This window comes from Uloborus diversus, chromosome 9, assembly GCF_026930045.1.
Source record: "Uloborus diversus isolate 005 chromosome 9, Udiv.v.3.1, whole genome shotgun sequence".
Classification (NCBI taxonomy): domain Eukaryota; kingdom Metazoa; phylum Arthropoda; class Arachnida; order Araneae; family Uloboridae; genus Uloborus; species Uloborus diversus.
In genome coordinates, this window is record NC_072739.1 from 95,261,325 (window position 1) to 95,281,455 (window position 20,131).

The window sequence follows — 20,131 nt, forward strand, 5'->3', positions numbered from 1 at the left end:
GAGCAAGCATGGCTGTACTGTGTAGTGCAAAAAAAAAAAAAAAAAGCTCTTGTATAGGTTATGTGGACTGTATTTCAATAGTCAATAAAGTCATTTTGAATAAAATAATACATTTATTAAAAGAGTATAATATAAAATAAAATCATATATATTATATAAAATAATATAATATAAAATCGTACAATGAACCAAAGAAACTGAAAACATCACCCTAACCACTAACAGAAAATACAAGTGACAAACAACTAACTGGCGAAAATAATCAATTCAGTTTTTATGACATAGGGGCACGTGTGCGCACCTACTTGACGCACACTGCCAACGTGCCCTCTACTTTAATATATGCAAGGGATTTAACAACAAGCATTCTATGAAATGCTGTCATTTTTTCTGTGCTTCAAAAATTTAAAAGAAATATGAAATACATTCATTTTTTTTCTTTCATGAATGAATTTGTTTAAACAAATTTATTTTTTTTCTCAAAAGAATAATAGTTTTAAAATTTCAGTGTACCTCTCCCCCCACCCTCTCCTAAATAATAATTAATGTTTTGGGATTTTATTTTAGGTAGCTCAAATTGTAGGAACATTTGGTCTTACTGTTATTACAAGGAATGGCTGTAACCCTGAGCGTTTTATTTATGAATCTGATGTCTTATCAAAATACCAGGTAATTTTTCATTTTTCATGCATTTCTGAAGTTTTTAACTAATCTCCAAAATGGTGAAAAAAAAATTGGTGATATGAAGCGTTTTCAAAAAAAAAGGGGGTGGGGGAGAACAAGAAAATAAAGAAAAGAAACTAGAAAAATCTTTTAGCAATTTTTCATGCATAAAAAATTGATTCTGGCTATTTTTCAAATAACAGAGTTTGAAAAAAAAAAAAAAAAAAACTAAGCACTTTTCATAATTATAATGTACTCAAAAGGACAAACTTACTTTTCTGTAGCAAAATGGACAATTCAAGTACTCCAGTAGTTTTCAATTATTCCAAGAAATTGACACCACAAACAAAGAAAAGTCCCACTCAAGTCATTTTAAACCAAACTTTGCGAGAAAAATATTCATGTTACAACAATCAAATTTATGTTTTGATAAAATAATTATAAGAAATTCTCTACCTGACTTGAGCCGCACTTTTCTTCATTTGTGGTGTCATTTTCTTGGAATAATTGAAAACTACAGGAATACTTATTGTCCATATTGCTACAGTTATTTTGTCCTTTTGAGTGTATTATGAAAAGTGCTTGGTATGTTTTAAAAATCTGTTATTTTATTCCTTTTAGTGTAAATGTATTTCAAAAGATCCCCTCCCCCCCCAGATGCTATTAAAATGCAAATATATTTGCCATATTTTACTAGCTAGGCAAAAAGCATGCTAGGTTTATGGCTGCTATTTTGAGGTATTAATTCTCTTTACTGTAGAATTGATTGCACTTTTTCAATAAAAGTATAGTAAGTAGGACTCGACCGATGCATCGACTTGGCCGATGCATCGGCGCCGATGGTTCAACAATTTAGCCATCGGCATCGGCATCGGCGGCCGATGCTGACTTGCAGGAAACATCGGCCCATCGGCCTTAAAAACATCGAAAAGCCGATGGAATTGGCCGATGTTTTCGAAAAAAAAGGACCTTTGCTTTTTTACTTTTAATGCAAAGTAAAGGGAGTTATAGTTTTCATATAAAATTGTTTACTTAAATTTTAGTATGAATTTCTATTTTAGTCATCCCTGAAAGAGGTTTTAATACTGCATTCAGGTACCAAACAAGTTAATTATTGCGTTGTTTTTTTGCGGCTGGATGTACGTATGTATCTCTCATAAGTCCTAACTCAAAAATGGTAAGCTGTAGAAGGTTAAAATTTCGCATGGTGGATGTGCGTACGTTCCAGTTGTGCACTTCCCTTTTTGTTTTCAATCGGGTGTTCTAAAAAGCCTATTTACTCATTTTTTGTGGTTATTAATTACTTATTTCAATGCAAAACTAATATAGCGTCTCAGACTGGGCGATCATTTGGTGAAATATTGCTGGATTGGAGACCAACTTGGAAACAAATGTGAGATGGCGAAACTGTTTTTGTGTCATTTTGTTAGATTCCCGTTGAACCAACGGTAATTTTTAATTTTTCAATATTTGTAATATGAACCACAGTAATGCAGTTTTTTCTGTATCGCTTAGGCGGAGTTACAAGTTAGGAGCCCGTCGAAATACGTTTTGGGGCCCTATTTCTCTATCATGGAAGTTGAAAAACATTTATCATAAACATTTTTGTAACTCCTTCGGTGCCCCTATGGTTATTGGGCCACTCGCGCAATTGCAACATTTGCTATATTTTAAATCCGCCACTGCACGTCTAAACAAGCTCGAGTGCAAGTTTTAAATGGGTTTTTCTGCTCATTGTTTATGATTATTTTGAACACAATTTTTTACGAGTGTTTTTTGAATTTCCGAAAACACTTGCGAGCCTCCTCCCCTTCCTTCTATTTCAGAAATTAAACTCTAGTTGTACTTCCGAGTTGCTTAAAACTAACACCATTCACAAAATTAGAGTATTTTTTTTCAAACTTTATCTATTGTTTAGGAAAAGTTTAGAACATTAATGTAAGAAATTGATTAAAGACGTTTTGAATAGGACATAATTCGGAAATCAAAGAGTCTTCTGAATTTTTTCTTCGGAAGTGTTGTAGTAGGTTCAGAAACCCTTCCGACGCGTTGGTGGTATCGGTTCTGTACTAAAAAAATGTGGCCAAAGTTTGTGTGTGGGGTCGACGTTTAATGTTGCGAGTTTCTCCAAAATCAGAGGGTGATTTCCCCCCCCCTCGTTGTTTCAAGCATTTCTTGAGTATTTAGCGAAAATTTATTTCGCTGAAGAAATGTCATTTTGCGTTGTATTTCTCATACTTGTTTCACCTATATTTCGTAATACGCTATCTTTTTTGCATCATTTATAGCGATCGATTTTTTTCTATTGTAAGTAACTATTGTTATGTATTTTTATAAAATTAATAAATAAATTATTTTTGTTTTCATCATATTTTTAATAATATGTTATCGAAAAGTTTCAAGGATTTTCTATTATGCAATTTTTTAAATTTCAAAAAATTATAGTTAAATTGAAAAATTTAATTAGAACCTTTTTATAGGGCTTCATAAAAGATTAAACTAATTGTTCAATATAATGTGTGCAAACATATCAGATCAAGTAGTATATATATTCAGTTATTATTAAATTGGCGTAAATGTCGAGTTTGTTTATTGTAGCTGCGTATTAAGAACCTCGACTTTCCATGGATATTTCTTTTTTCAGCAAAAAAATTATGTCCCTGTTATAGCTTTTATGAAAAATTCAAACTTTTCTACTCATAAATTTTAAATAAGTATAAAAATATTCCTATTATGATTTAATATTGTAATTTACCTATTACCCTTTTTCTTTAATTCGGTGACTAAAAAATGTCTATGTGCAATCTTTCCACTTTAATTGCGTAATTTTTGACGATTTCATTTTATTTATTTATTTTTTGAATGATTAAACAACATAATTTAAATTTTTAAACTATGTATAGTGTACCTAAATCCATACATTATTACATTATTAAAGAAATCTTAGTTATGTGTTCAATTTAAAAAAATAAATCAAGTGATTATCTTTCCTTCTTTCTTTCTTTTTGCTATTGTTTTCTTTCTCTTTCATCATACAGCAGTCAAAAAAGGAGAAGCAAAACTACACCCTATACAGATTGTACGTAGTACGATCCAAAAGTTCGGGGACAAGATGTATAAAACCTTACCCAGAATAGTTCACTTTACCGAAGCACATCCACCTTCAAAGGGTCACCTTGAGGGACTATGTACTTCTGCCAATGTTCATATAACTTTTAAAAACACTACTGGAAGCCATTTTAATGTTTTTTTTTGCTGGGAACAGGTAAAAGTCACACGGAGCTAAGTCCGACAAAATGTTATGTTATTTGTTTGTCATATCAAAGTATTGACCAATCGAACCGTGCATCCTCAACATGAAAATCGCCTTCTTCCCCACGATGAACTTAAAGCAGCAGCGCAAAAGGTCTTACAGGAGGTTGCGAAAAATGGCTGCCAGGAGTGCTTCTAAAAGCTTTACGAACATTGGCAGAAGTGCATAGTCATTCAAGGTGACTATTTTGTAGATAGATGTGCTTCGGTAAACTGAACTATTCAGGTTAAGGTTTTATACAGCTAGTCCTCGAACTTTTAGATCATACTATGTAAGTATGAGTTTTCAACTTACTATTTCATAACGTTTTTAAGGGACGCAAGTTTATACGCATGTAGAAATCACAAGAGGATATTTCGGTCATCCATATGTTCTTAGGTACATGTACATGTACAGATGTGCCGAAAAAAACTTGTGAAGTTTAAATTGGGTGATCGTAAAACAAAAATTTCAGTCGAAATCTGATTTTCCTTTTGTGATTACAATTCCCTATTCGTAGAAAGGAAGTAAAGTGAAATAAATAAATGATCCTTTAAATCCCTGACAATCTTAACAATGTATATCCGTTAGATTATTATTTTTTTTTTGCCATCGGCCAACGGCATCGGCCATCGGCCATCGGCCATTTGGAGAAAAATAATCGGCCATCTTTGAACAATCGGCATCGGCCCATCGGCCAAAAAATGCCATCGGTCGAGCCCTAATAGTAAGTATAACATATCTGATAAGTGTTTTAAAAAACATAAAAAAAGGTGAGAAGTAAGATTTGTAAATAACTGTCAACTTACATTCAAGATAGTGTAAGTGTGCATTCTTCTGTGTTTAATACCTTATAAGGTTAAATTCTATACATTTCTTAATCTCTGAGCCTTTTTCAATATCAGGGTTAATTGTATGGTTGGTTATTACTGTGTGATGGGGATACAACTATATTTTACTTTTACTCAGTGGCGCACTCAGGATTGTTTCCTGGGAGGGGCTAGAATTTTTTAAGGAACTCCGATACGTGAATAGAGAGACAAAATTAGTATTTTTTTTCAACCTTTCCTAGATTTATGTAGATTTTTTAAAATTTCGTATCAGTAAAGTTTTATTAGACAGTTTTTATCTTAATTATATACCAACTTTATAAAATTTCAGGGAGAAATGCGCTCTCCTTCTCTCAGTGTGTTCTCTATCTATCTATCTATCTATCTATCAAACCACAAAATTAGTTTAAATTTGTAAATTATAAAAGAAACACACCAACTTAATTATGCTCAAATTAAGGAAAAACATAGAAGAAAGAAAACTGCTGCAAATATTTTCTTTTTAAAGAAAGAGGCCGAATTCTCTGTGGGGCGAAAAGTCGATTGTTGGGAAAAGTTGCTGTTGGGAATCGATTTCTTTGCAGCAGCCGTATTTTAAGAAGCGTAATTTTTAAACATTTTGCAAAATTAAAAAAATTAAAGCCCAAAAGATGCAATTTTAGGCCTTCTCTTTGGTCTGTTCAAGGAGGTTTTGGCCATTTTTGAATTTCATCTGATCTCTGGGAGGGGCTTAAGCCCTTAGCCCCCTCCGAGGGTGCATCACTGCTTTTACTCTATGTTTCACTCTAAAAATGATTTGAAATTAAATAGTTTTTATGTCAAGTATTTATACATTCACATTAAATTGGTCGTAGGTTATGATTGTCCAACAGTTTCAACAAACCTAATGTGCAATAATGTCAGGGCCTCATTGGCCTGATCACTATGCCTTAGGTTCAATGCCAGGCCTGTCGAAATTTCTCTATGTTCAGTAATGGTGATGGTGCCCATCAGAGGCAGTGAGTGGGGCTTATAAGAGTGGGGGACAAAATTTTTTTTAGGAAGTTGAAGACTATTTTAGGCTATCTTGAGTGACATGTTCTCTCGTGTAAATGTTTTGGAATTGTAGTTTTAAAAACACCATTTTAAATGAGTTTTGTCGACATTTGGGGAATGGAAAGGAGTTTCCAGGGTTGTTTTTTTTTAAGTAAAGTCAAATTAATCATAATAATAATAAAAACAAAGAAGTTTAGACTGTCTTCGTAATGTAAGCGTGAGGAAGGCTCTCTCCGAAAAAAAAAAAGCTTAAACTGATGTGTTAAAGACGCAAATTAAAGTCACCTTTAGCAAACTTAGGGCAAGGAGTTTGGGCTTCTCACCCAGAAATTTTGCAAAGTTTAAATATTTTTTAAGCGTCTTTCAAACCTTAATTCAGACTTCTCCTTTATTGACTTAAGGAGGAACGAAAAGATACAGAGGTTCTCCCAGTATTTTTTTTTTTTTTTTGAACTGATGAAATCCTAAAAATTTAGTCTTGAATTTCCTTTGGGGACATCAGAAAAAGATCTCCGGATTTTTTTTTCTTTTTTATAAATTGGAGTCTAAAAAACAATTTTACTCTATCTCTTTTTGATTTCCTCCCCTCAAACTGGAATCTTTATGACTCAAACTTAGTTCATCTTTGAATTAAAAGGGAGAAGAAAGTACGACCCGTGGGGATTTTCTTCCAGAAAATTTTCAAAATTGAAGCTTTGAAACTGAAATTTTAAACACTACTTGGTGACATTAATGTTTGGGTAATCTCACCCAGAATGTTTTGAAATTGAAATCTTAACATTGAGGCAATGTTTGATAATGAGAAAAGTGCGAGGGCAGTCCCCCAACCCCCTGAACTGGTGCCCATCAACTCTCTCTTGGTTGCAAAGTCCTCCAAGTTCTCATTCCAAATCAATGGATCTGGGGTTGCTAGGCTTAAGGTCTGGATCAAAAAACAGAGCAGTGTTCTGGGTCACTCCAACCGGTTAAACCACATGTTCTGTTAGATAAAGGGGCTCTGGAGTTTAGTGTAGTGCAATAATGTCTTATTGTTATTTTACTCTCTCTCTCTCTTGTTTAGAATAACATCCACATTGTTACTGAATGGATTTCAAATGAAATTAGCTCCACACATATAAGGTTTGTGATTTTATTTTTCTTTTTTAATGTTAAAATAAATGAGTTTTGCGCTTCAGTTAAATTTCAATTAGTAGTTTTTATGTTTTACTACTATTTCTGTTTTGGTTTTAATTGCTCTTTAGTTGCTTCTCTTAATAATGCTATAAATCAGCAGTAGGCAACCCGTCGATTGCAATCCACCGGTCGATCTCGAGCCCGTTTTCAGTCCATTATGATTATACTTAACCATGTTTTTTGACAAAGGAAATATTTATATTAGTTTTGAGGAAAAAAACTTAACTTTTTAATCAAAAGCTATTTGGATATTTTCAGCACTTTTTATGATCGCTGAAAGGCCACAATTTGTAATTTTCACAGAAAAAATATTTTTGCCCTTTCTTCTCGAAAAATGTCCACAAAAGTTACTATGGTACTATTACAGGTAAAATTTGGTTTTAATCTTTTAAAATTTTAAAGTAGGAAAACATTGTTTTAAACTGGATTTTACCAGAGTGACCCGTTGTGCAACAAAGAAGAGGATTAGCTCCTCCCCTCCCCAAACTCGGTCTTAGTGTTTGCCAAACTTGGAAAGTTGATTAGCTGTTGGTCTAGGTTGCCTATCTCTGCTATAAATTGTAAATGAAAAAGGGTTTAGAAACTGGAAATTGCAAACTCTTGGAATGGCTTTATAAAACATTAAAAAACTTATTTATGTTATTTACTGGGTGATTTTTGTCTTATTTATTCCTTCTGTACATTAATTACAAAGAGGTGTCACTTATGTATGAACTTTAACTTCTATTTTCCTGTTTTTAATTGTTTATAAGTAAAGTTTGACTTCTGCCCTATTTTCCCTTACTATGAGTGTTAAAACATGCTGTACGACAGCAACTTTGCCAATTTTGTGCTTTTAATTTCGTAAATCTTACTAGCCAATTGTCCGTTTTTCACGAGAAGGCGCTTGATTCCGCTTCGTTACGTGATATCCTATGATTCTATTTTGCTATTTTCGGCAGAAGGAGTATTGGGATCATAGCATTTTGTTGTAAAAGCAGAAGTTTTTAAAATGTAAGTATAACGAAAGTAGCAACAAGTGAAGTAAAGGGCACTAAGACTGTTTTTGCACATTAAAATGCATGTCAAAGTTAAGGTTATCTGGTTTACAGAAATGGGGATATGTTTACCGATGAACTCGTCGTAAAATTGTACTCTCTATTCGAGAAAGTGGGGCGAAATGGCTTCTCGTGGAAAACGGACTATACCAAAGTCTCCTTGAAATGAATTGTTTTGTAAGAAGCTGCTGCACTGAGCTTATTTCAACCAAAAATTACAATTTTTTCTGAAATATTATGATTATCCAATATTTAGTTAATTTTTAAAACTGATTCATGCATACCCGAATCTAGAAAAGTTTTGAAAATTTTCTTTTTTTTCCTCAAAATTAGGGTTCCACATTCATTTTTCAAGGTTTTGTATATTCTTATTTCCATGCCTCATAATTTAGCAACTGATTTGGATTCCTTTCAATGTTTTAAATTGCTGTTTATTAAAAGAACTCAAGCCTTGGCAGCCTTGATTAGTACACAAAAAGGAATTAAGGAAAACACGCCCCACTTCTGAATTTATTGCCATTTTCAATATTTTTGCAATGGTTCTCTTGCAAAGAGGGCATGATTCATGAAAGTTACCAAATATTGTACTTTTATTTCTAAACAGAATTTCTATGTAATGCATATTATTATTACATCTTTTTTTATTTTTTGACATCTGTTTTTTGTAGGCGAGCATTACGTAGAGGGAAGAGTGTTAAATATTTAATACAAGATTCTGTTCTGCAATACATAAAAGAGCATGGATTATATGCTGCAGAAAAGTAAGGCTAATTATCCTAGCTTTAATTGCTAAAAATGTGAATGTATAGTATAATATATTTTTAAATGATTTTGTTAGCTCGTTCAATTCTGACCCGATTATTTCTGCAGTATCATCTCTCATGAATAAAAAGTAATACAGTTGATCCAAAATTTATTGAAATTTTAAAGCTTAGTAACCGGTGAAATAATGTAGAGATAAATTTAACACATGTTTGAAATGATATGCGGCATTTAAAAGAAAATAACCCTGAAAAAAAAAACAGAAAAAAAGGGTCAGCGGACAAAAGGTGCTTAAGGATGCTATCCATCAGTTAATTATATCCGCTCACACAGGTATCTGACTGTGCTGTTCACAGAACTGTTCCTTTCTTAATTACAGTTCATAATAATAGACAAGATTGGACATTTTGAGCATTTTTAGAAAATTGTTCTTAGCCATTTTCATAATTATTTTATTCAAGAGATCTGTCACATCTCATATCATATTGAATCAAGCATGTATGTGTACTAGTTATTACTTCTTTGCAGACATTATTCTGTAAATTATTCAGTTTTCAAATGTTAAATGTTTTATTCAGTATGAAATTTTTTTGTAAATACAGTAGAACCTTAATTATCCAAAACGCTTTTAACCAAAGTCGGTTTTCTTGAATTTTATTTTTTACTAGTGGTACCCGCACGGCTTTGCCCATAATAGAAAAATTAAAAGGTCTTTTGGTTCGCCTGTATATTTACAAATAATGTACGGTGAATTTTCTCTCCAATTGGCTTTTGTACCCATGTTACGGTTCCACGTTATGATAATTTTGTATCTCGCCAATTGGCTTGTGCCCATATTACGGTTCCATGTTATGATAATTTCGTAATTTACTCGTTCATCTTATGATAATTTTGTTCTTAAAATTAGAATAGAAAAAGAACCACATTGAATTTTCAAAAAATCGCTTCGAGGTGCACACCCCCATGCTGCAAACTAACTTTGTGCCAAATTTCATGAAAATCGGCCTAATGGTCTAGGCGCTATGCTCGTCACAGAGATCCAGACATCCAGACAGACTTTCAGCTTTATTATTAGTAAAGATTTGTGAATGATATCACTTCAAAGTCATTGGAGGCAACTATTTCTTTCTAGGAACCGACTTATTTTTGGATTTCTGTTACCTCCCCCTCCTCAAGCTCACTAGTAAATTTCTTGAACACTGTAGATAATTCTAAATTTTAAAATGCTGTTAAATTTGAAAGAGTTTGAATGTTTTATTAAATAATTATTTCTTCTTTACGTATCTTTGTTTACAATCAAAGAACAAAAATAAAATTAACTGCATTATGGATAAAACAATTACGATTAAAATGACTACAATATATCTTACTAAATTTGTGCTGCATTTTCTGGTTTGTGCAATGTTTGTTGAATACATTTATTGTTCATAGTTATATCTGGTGTACAAATAAGTTTTAAAGGACTTTTGAGCAATATGGTCACAGGTATTAAATCAAAACGGAATATGTTTGCAACTAACTTCATTTTATAACCTCATTGTTAGGTTTTCATTTTCAGTATGTGAGATTTCCCTCAATTGGAAAAAACAAAGTTTTTGAGTGCTCAGAATATGTCAACTTTCGTACCAACAAAACACAATTTGCGGGAAAGTTCACTTTTCTGCTGAAGGTCATCAAATGCTGCAAGAAACTTATGGGGAACATGCTTCATCAATTTCCACATGTGAGTTTTGGTATAGTCATTTTAGAAGTGATGATTTTGATATCAATGACAAAGAGCATGATGGACAACCACAAAAGTTTGAAGATGCCGAATTAAAGGCTATATTGGAAGAAGACTGGTGTCAAAGAACGTTACCAAACTCAATTGATGCGTTTGAACCAAGTACTGCGAGAAAAATGGCCACAATATAAAGAGAGGCACGACAAGGTAATTACGCAACATGATAACGCTTGACCACATGTTGGGCCACAGGTCAAAACATACATCGAGATCCTGAAACTGGCAATCCTACCCCTCCTTCTGTATAGCCCAGACATTGCCCCTTCCGACTACTATTTGTTTTCCTCGATGACTCATGCTCTTAGGGATCAGTACTTCTGCTCCTTTAAAGGAGTCCAAAATGTGATCGATTTGTGGATTGCATCAAAGGAAGCATCGTTTTTTGAGCAGGCATTTGAAAATTGCCAGAAATATGAGAAAAGGTAGTGGCCAACGATGGGCAATACTTCAAAAACTGAACATTAAAAAACCATTTTTTCACAATAAAGCGTCAAACTTGTAAAAAGAATCCTTTAAAACTTATTTGTACACCAGATAGTAGTAGAATGAAACACATCATATTTAATAGTTATTTTGCAAACATGTATGTGTTTAAAAGCAGAATTAAAATTTCTCTTTTCTCTTAACAACCATTTTGAATATCCCTCCTTATCCAAGAATTTCAATTTACGGAATGTAGTCAAATCCCCATTAGTTCAGTTATTTGAGGTTCTTACTTCTATATTTATTTTTTATGTTTAAATAACAATTCTAATATGCTATTCTTTTCTTTTCCCCCCATTTGTGTTTGTCCGCTTGGAACAAAAGTAAGTATCATGTTACATTTCCTGACATCTGTGATTCAAACTATGAGTACTTAAAAAAGGTTTGTGATGATATGTTCATTGAAAATGAGCAGGAAACTGCTGTATGAACCACCAGATACTTTTTTTGCTGCATTGTAGGTTTGGCACAATTTTTTGAAATTGCTTTGAATAAATATAAGGTGATGCAAAAACACACATATCAAAGGAAATTATTGTTTAGAAAGTTGTAATGACAACTAAATGTTGTTGCTTAACAAACAACAAATGACAACTAAATGTTAAAGCTTTTGTTTAACGGGTTGTTATATTTAACACATATTTAAAGAGTACTGATTTGTAATCATTACTGTGGCATGAGTAGAAATTATTATTGCTTTTTAGACTTCATTACAGTGTGATTCAAAAAGATTGACAAATTTGCAAATTGCTATCTTTCCTGCACTATACATTGTTCTTGAATTATTTAAATCTCATGCAATTAAACATACATTGAAGTTTACAGGCATACAACATGCCTTCCTCTGGCTGCATAGGTGACATCTAGACAGCAACTAAATTCATGCCACATTTGGAGAAAGATTTCTTGCATCATTGAGTTTACCTTCACTTTTGATACGGTTTAGTAGGTCATTCAAAACCAGAAAGAGGTGAGGTGTAAAGATCATCTTTTATAAATCCCCACAAGATAAACTTGCTGGGTGTGGGATCAGGCGACCTCGTTTGCCTGAAGTGCCAAGTGCAAGACATATTGCTTACGATTAATGCAGTCAGTATAATGTAGCTTCCATTATTCGTTGGAGTTTTGATATTTTTGCAGCCGGAATCTCGTGCTTTATTAGTTTATTGCTTTATTCATTGTGACCTTATCTGCTACCCTTTTCTCAAGTCTCATTTTGAAAATAAATTGACATCTTTCCATTTATTCATTGTGTCCCGTTTAATCTGTACGACCTCTACTTTCACAACTATTAGCCCCAGATGCATATTTGCATTTGCTAAAATAGTCAAGCAGAGTTAAGATAGTAAACATTTGAAGCCAGCAAAAAAAAAAAAAAAAAAAAAAAAAAAAATCATAGGGAAATTATTTAAATCCTCGTTTAGGAAATATTCATGCAAAAACAATTTCTAACGTAAAAAAATTGACATTAATGTGACCAATATTCACCGAGAGTAGCCTTTTGTGACTTACACCATTTTACACTCACTTTCACCTTTAGGGATGGGGAGGGGGATATGGCAGCTAACAAGGGTGTAAAATTATATGCTTTAAAGAAAGTTTTTTTCAAATTGTACTAGCTTTTGCTGTGTCTTCTTTTGTATCATGGCATAACATTTTTCAATAGCAATGAAAAAGATGAAGGTTTTTTTTTTTACTTTGACAACTTGTCATTCTTCTGAAAGGGCGATAAGTTCCAATCTCATTTTCTGCATGGTCATTACTAATTAGAACATGAATATTTCCTTCAGTTTTGGTCGCAAATGATTCAAACTTTTTGTGTTGGTATGATTTTTCAATGGAGATTATTTCCCTAAATTCAATGTAGGAGACTTGGGGACCATATAAAAAGTTAGATTTCGTTATTTTTTCATTCAAATAAGGTCAAATAAGGTTATCAACATTCTTCTACAATGTCAACATTTCCCTTAATGTTCCTGACCCCATAAAATTGTGCCCAGATTGCACATGCTGACATAATTGTTGCATTGCTCCGTGGAAGAGAAAGGAATGAAACACATGTCCTCCCTTAATAAATACAGAAAAAATACCTAAAAGTGCCATTAGAGTCAAGACAGCAGTTCCTAAATAGCTTCAACACAGACTCTACAAATCCTCCTCCTAATACAGTTCTCATTAAGTCACATTAATTCGAGTGAGAACAACAGTGTTACTAAAAACCACATCAGAAGGAAGACAATTATTCCTATCTAACATCAGGGCTTCAATTAAGAATACTCATCAGAATAAAAATAAGTTTCTAAAAATTCCCATTTGAATGAGGGCAATAATGCCGGAAAAAAAAACTACATTAGAAAGTGAAAAACCTTTCCTAAAATCACTACAGTAAAACCTGTAAAGTTGACCACCTTTGTAAGTTGACCACCTGTCTAAGTTGATCGCTTTTGTCAGGAAAGGAATTAGTCCTATCTTATGTAATGCAGGAAAACCTCTGTAACTTGACCACCTCTCTATCTTGACCACCTGTCTATCTGACCACTAATATACACCAGCTTTGGTTTGGAGTATTGTAAAAAAAAAAAAAAAAAAAAAAACCTTTGTAAGTTGACCACTAAGCAAAAGCATTAGATTGTTCTATAAGTTTCATCAGTTATGCCTCAAATAAGTAACCAGACATTTTAGAAAAACCTAAGAATATTTGTTTCCATCGAAAAACATTGAGCTAATGTTAAGTCCCAGAAAATGAGCCAAACTTCAATAAGGAGATATTTTGTTGAAAAATAGATTACCATGGTTAAAAATACACAAGAAAAAACCACATGAAGAATTTGAGTCACTTTTAACTTATGAATTTTTAGGAATTGTTAACATAAAGGAAGTACTTTTTCATAACCAATGAGGCATTTTTTATTTTTTTGTTGATCAATTCACAGAAATTTTAAATTTGTATGACACTTTACACGTCGTTCTGGTAAACAATCTCTAAAAATATTAAACAACATTTTTTCTTATTGTTTTAAAGTAATGTTAAACAATGAAGGTGAGTTTAAAGTATTCCAATTAGTTAAAAAATAAATGCATGGGACAAAAAATGACAAAAAAAAAAGTTTTCATTACCACCCTCTATAAGTTGACCACCTGTCCAAGTTGACCACCAAAGTACTGCACCGCAAGTGGTCAACATATACAGGTTTCACTGTATTAGAATATGGACATTAATGTCGAAAAATCCCCAATGCAATAAGGGGAAGTTTTCAAATGACGTTTAAAACCATCTAAAAACGTGGTGTGAAATAGTTCCCAGAACCTTCATCAATTGGCACAATGGGAAAAAAAAAAAAAAAACTTTTAAAAATATAGTCCAAAAGTTTAAAAATATTCTAAAAAAGTCCTTTTAGAGGAAGGACATCAGTCCCACAAAATCCTCATTAGCATCAAGAATTCCTAAATAATATGAACAAAACTTGTAAAAGTCCCTATTAAATTAAATACAACAGATCCATTAAAATTAAAAATGCAATGCAAATCAATCCTCTGCCAATTGCAGAAAAGAAATAAGTAAATACTAAATCGTGAAACATAATCAAATATTTTTAACGCCTTGATTTACCGCCAAAGCCTCAATGCAATACACGACAGCAGGAATTTTACTTCTTTACATTCAAGCGAGAAATGGCAACAAATAATATTATTCAGCTGTTTCTTCCCTAGACTTATAATACAAGTATTATAGGTCTATGACTTTTTCACACTTATTTTGGCCTCATGCAGATGATTGAATAAAAATTAATTTCCACTTATTTACAGGGTTGCCACAGAAGTTCAAGAATGAAATTCCCTGACATTTCCAGTCGATTTTAGGAAAAATTCCAGGATAATGAATGTTAACTTATGTTGTTTAATATCAATACAATATAATTTTTACTCTAAATAAACCTACTTTATTAACTAAAAAATGCTATAAAACATTATCAATAATTGTTATTAATATCCGTGTTAAAACAAACTTGAAATTTAACTACGAATGCTTTGAAAGACCAGATATTTCCAATTAATACTTTTATTTTTAAATCTCTGCAGTTATGTTGTGCAAAAGTTTGTTTCCCTTCCAATGCAAATATTTTATTACTCAAAACTTTTTCTTGGCACTTTTTTTACTTTTTCTTACTTTGCAACCTTTTCCTATTGCAAGATGGTATGTGCAAGGGACCATTCTAGCATACTGAGCATACAATAAATCTCATTTGATTTAAGTCTCCTCCCCCTCTTTGCAGCATGAATAACAGCATTCCGTCAGTTCATAATGCTACAAGACTTTTCTTTCAAATTTGTGACCAACATGCACTTGTTGATACTACATTCTCAATAAGTGGTGTGACATATTTAAAAAAAAAAGTTATGTTTAAAAAAAAAAGATGTTCAAAATTAAAACATCAATGTTTTAACAAAATCCACCATTGATGTTTCCAAAACATCGACATCGCCACTATTCTCAACTGTAACATAAACAAATGAAAAAATTATCCGCATTGTGATAAAATCATAACATCCGTCTTTGGTAAGCAAGGATTTATAAAAATCATAGTTCATTCTGTTTCAAAAATAAAAATATATGCTAAATATTCTCTGCAATGATGATTCAATTTAAAATTAATGTTCTTAATACATAAGAATATAGAAAATTATTTCACTATTCTTTTAAAATTGACTTTAAATTTTGTTTTAAAAAGATTTTTTACACATCCTTAGCTTTAAAAAGCAAATCAAGAACTAAAAAATTCAATGCTCATTTTTTTACAATTTTATATTTTTACAAAAAAATATGTAATTGCTAATTAACTCAATAACAGTTGAAGTTTGCAAAAATAAATAAAGTCATTTTAATCCAGAATTAATTAAAATAACTTCCAACCATTGAAATGATGGACAAGTTTCAATGATGCATAAGAACTGAAATCTCAAACATACTAAGTAATATTTGGCAAAGTCACATTCAATGTTGGCATGTTTCCAAAAAAAAAAAAAAAGTTTTAACCTATAAAAGCTAAAATTTTAAGGCTTTAAATTTTTATTGATCATTCATTTTATGAAAATGAAAGAAAAAAAAATAGAATGAAGTCTATTAAAATACTCTTAAGACTACATGTACTTAGCGGAAAATACCTGTAATGCACGGCTTGATTTTTTCCCCAAAAGAAGCAAAATAAGATGTAATGATATAAATCAGAGCTTCATAATTTTCGTATGGATTTTTTTAAAAATTTATTTATTTTTAGCCTTATTACATTTAGTACTTAAAAATGAGCTTGAATTTTTTCCTCTGAACTATCTGGTAAACTCACTTATCTGGAATGCAACATTTACCGCACTTCCATACTTTTACTCAACAGTTTCACCCATCAGATGCAAAAATTGCGACAAATTCCCTGACATTTCCAGAAATTTCAATAATTTGTCACTTTCCCTGACCATTTTAGGTGATTTTCATTTTCCCTGACAATTCCCGGTTTTCCATATTTTCCAGGTGCGTGGCAACCCTGTTATAAATGCTGATAACTTTTTTCTTGTAAATTTAGGCCCTTCAAGATTTGGAGCCTAGCGAAAAATTTCTAAACAGGATTTTTTAAGAACTTCCAACGATACCTACTTTTAAAAAATGACATTTGAGTAGAAAGAGTCATTTAAATGTAGAAAAGTATTTTTAATTATCTCCTTTTAAAATTGCCATCGTACAAAGATGAGACATGGCAAAATTGGATCCTTCTTACGTGTCTTATTCTTTGATACCTAGTTTGACCCTCAACTCCCACCCATTCTCGAGAAATTCAAGTGACATTAATAATCAAATAGATGCATGCATAAACATGGTCATATTTTAATACATAAGGTGCTGTGATATGCAGTGCCGGATCTACAAACTTTCTGAACCCGGGGCAAAAAATTACTGCCGTCCTTACACGTTTCCTTTCAAATTTTTATATCTAGCTTTAATGGAGAAACCACAGCAATAGGCTGAATTTGTTGTCCCCCCAGAAGTTGCTGCCTGGGGCAAGGGCACTGGCTTGCACGCTGCTAGATCCGGCACTGGGTAATATACACCGTTAATTCCAAAAAAGTGAAGGAATTTAAATTTTCTATCACATATATTTGATATGTGTTATCTTGGTCATCTTATGTTTATTGCTTTTATTTCTATTTCACTTTGCTTTGGAATGAAATTGCATGTTGAGTTCATTAACCAATTCTATAGTACAGTTGAGGTATACGCACAGCTGCAATTAAGCAGGGCATAGTTTGCATGGGCCCATTTTTACGGGGGCGAATACAGACTACCATTTTAAAGGGGATGTCATGTTGTGGAATATTTAGTCATAAAATGCATAGATTTAAATCTTTCTTTCGTTTTACACGTTAGCTTTGATCTTTTTTCTCATTTTGAAATCTAATTGTATTCACTCTTCTAACACTCTCACGTTATTGTTTACTATATGACGATATGCTTGTTTACTATAGCTTAATTATTAATTATATCTTATACAGTGAAACCTGTGTATAACGATAACCTGTCAATTACGATATTTTTTAGGTCATAACATTATCTCACTCCTCTAACACTCTCACGTTATTGTTTACTATATGATGATATGCTTGTTTACTATAGCTTAATTATTAATTATATCTTATACAGTGAAACCTGTGTATAACGATAACCTGTCAATTACGATATTTTTTAGGTCATAACATTATCGTTGTAGACAAGTTTTACTGTATATCATATTGTATATTTGAGGTCTTGCACGCTCACCCCCACTCGAAAATTTTAATAATTTGCATCCGAGTTGATTCAATCCAATTATCGTAAAAAATATCATTAATTTTCATCAGTTTTCATCTCAAATAAATAAACAGTTTGGAAATAATTGGCCTGAAAAATTAATTAAAATGTTTTTAAAATGCCAACAGAATAAGAAAAATAGGGAATTTTCATGGTAAAATTTTCAAAAAGTCAGGGAATGTTTAACTTAATTTTTAATAAATTATTATTTGTAGTACCTTTTCTTTGAAAAACTGCTGGTTTTTCAAAACAATTAGTAATTTTTTATGTTTTTCAAATAACCTATTTATTTAAAAAAATCAAGTTAAAGAGATATTTAATTTTTAAACTAAATTAATGGTTTGTTGTTCACTAGTAGTTTTATATCATTATTATCACACGTTTGAAAATTCTTTTATTTCGGAAAATCATTTTAAAATTATAACTTTTAGAAAATGTTTTTAGTAATTGGAAAAATATTGTTTATCATATCAGGAATTTTCGGAGGGGAAAAAAATCTTTCACACAGGAATTTCCAACTTCAAAAAGAAAATTTTAGTTTATTTTTTAAACTAGTTTTTTTCCTCTGTCAAAAATATTGTATTTTTTCACAACAATGACAATTTTTTACGTAACAATAAAAAAAAAAGATTTTACACAAAGCTGATATAATTGCCTTGCTTCAATTTTTTTTTTGAGTATTTGCAACAGATTTCCAGAAAAGGTACATTGAGAAAAGCCTACTTAAAATTATCTATGCAGAGTGTACCCAACACACATTATTTTTCTAGCGTGTCAAAAATCCTTTATAAAGCTTGAATTATTTTCTTAAAAAAAAAAAAAAAAAAAAAAAAAAAAAAAAAAAAAAACCAAAAGGAAAGTACATTTTCATTGAAGGGAAGCCACTTTGAAATTTGATATCAAATACAAAACCTTAGCACAAAATTGAAAGATATCACAGACTGTCATTGATATCATTATCATAGTGCCAAATGTTTGAATTTAATCAAAAATCTAGCATTTGATACAAATCCACTTGAACTTAAAACTGGCTAAAATTGGACTATTGGCGAAAAAAAAAAGCTTATTCATTATTGCTTTTGGAATAGCTTAAATGGATATCTTTAACAGAATATTATTGTCTTCCATTTATTAAAAGATAAATAACTTTTTGAATGCCTTTAAACTATCATTATTACTGAAGATACTTACTGCTCTGTTTTCAGAAACTAGTTAAAAAAAATATTCATTTCAAGTTAAGTTTCATTTAGCCTTTCATTAAAAAAAGTTAGTTTTGAAAAAGTATTTTGTTATTTGAACGATTATGAATTGATTTCTTTCAGGAGCTGATGTTACTATAAGCATAAGAAATTATCTCAAAAAGAACAAGATGCAATACGTTCTTTGCTTGTGTTCCTAAAGGATGGTGTTATATTGTGTTTATGTGGTAAACTATATGAATCTTGTACAGCAAGTTAAGCACCCTATGTAAAAAGAAAAAATGTTCAAAATTTTAAATAAATTTGCTTAAGTTGTACATAACTTATTGTTAAATCATAGGTGCATACCGGGCAGACTTTTCAATAAAAATAAATAAATAAATAGATAAATAAATAAAAAATGCAAAGATGTATGAACAAGGATTTTTGTTTCAAGCAAATTTTTAATTTATTCAAAGCTACAAAATACTTGAACCGAATTCCAGAATTTTTTTAGTTTTTTCCGGGACCTGACAAAGAGTGAGCAACTAAAAAACTTTGGCGACTAGTTTTTTAGAAAGCATATTTGACTGAATTTGCCTATAAGTTCAGAGAAATAATTTGACTGGAGCCTAAAATATTTTCCTGGCTCCTAAGAATTTAGTTTTTGTCTCAGTCCTTGGTCATTTCCCCTGTCTCCCTGCAGGCGCCTGTGTAGCAAATTGCTGAGAAAAGTTATTATTTTTTGTGTATATATATATATGTACATATATGTACCAAATAATAAATGTAAAAAAAACTATGATAATAAAAATAACGATATAAGTTTCCTGTATTAAAAATTATTTTAATACTCTTCTTCTGAAGTAACGGCATGATTTTATTATAAATGGTTGACGACAAAGGATCTTACATTTCCAGACTTTATTCTGAAAAACTATCACCGTTTCCCAAATTAAAAAAAAAAAATGTTGTGTGCACCACATTTTCCTAGTACTATCCAACCACAGAGTGTATGGAATTCGCAAACGTCCACTTAAGACAAGTCTATCTGAATGAG

General features: G+C 31.5%; 1 protein-coding gene across 3 annotated transcripts in view; it reads left to right on the forward strand.

Moving 5' to 3' along the window:
* The window catches only part of LOC129229653 (nicotinamide/nicotinic acid mononucleotide adenylyltransferase 1-like), a 45,300-nt gene extending 25,463 nt beyond the window's left edge, over window positions 1-19,837 (forward strand). The window contains exons 5-9 of one of the 3 annotated variants that reach the window (XM_054864011.1): window positions 568-669; window positions 6,881-6,939; window positions 8,699-8,791; window positions 11,383-11,515; window positions 19,216-19,837. In XM_054864011.1, coding sequence (XP_054719986.1) covers window positions 568-669; window positions 6,881-6,939; window positions 8,699-8,791; window positions 11,383-11,488 — 360 coding nt within the window. In that variant the 3' untranslated portion in view covers window positions 11,489-11,515; window positions 19,216-19,837. The remainder of the gene's footprint in view (window positions 1-567; window positions 670-6,880; window positions 6,940-8,698; window positions 8,792-11,382; window positions 11,516-19,215) is intronic. The other 2 variants (XM_054864009.1, XM_054864010.1) reach the window with 2 other exon arrangements.
* The last annotated feature ends 294 nt before the right edge of the window (window positions 19,838-20,131 follow it).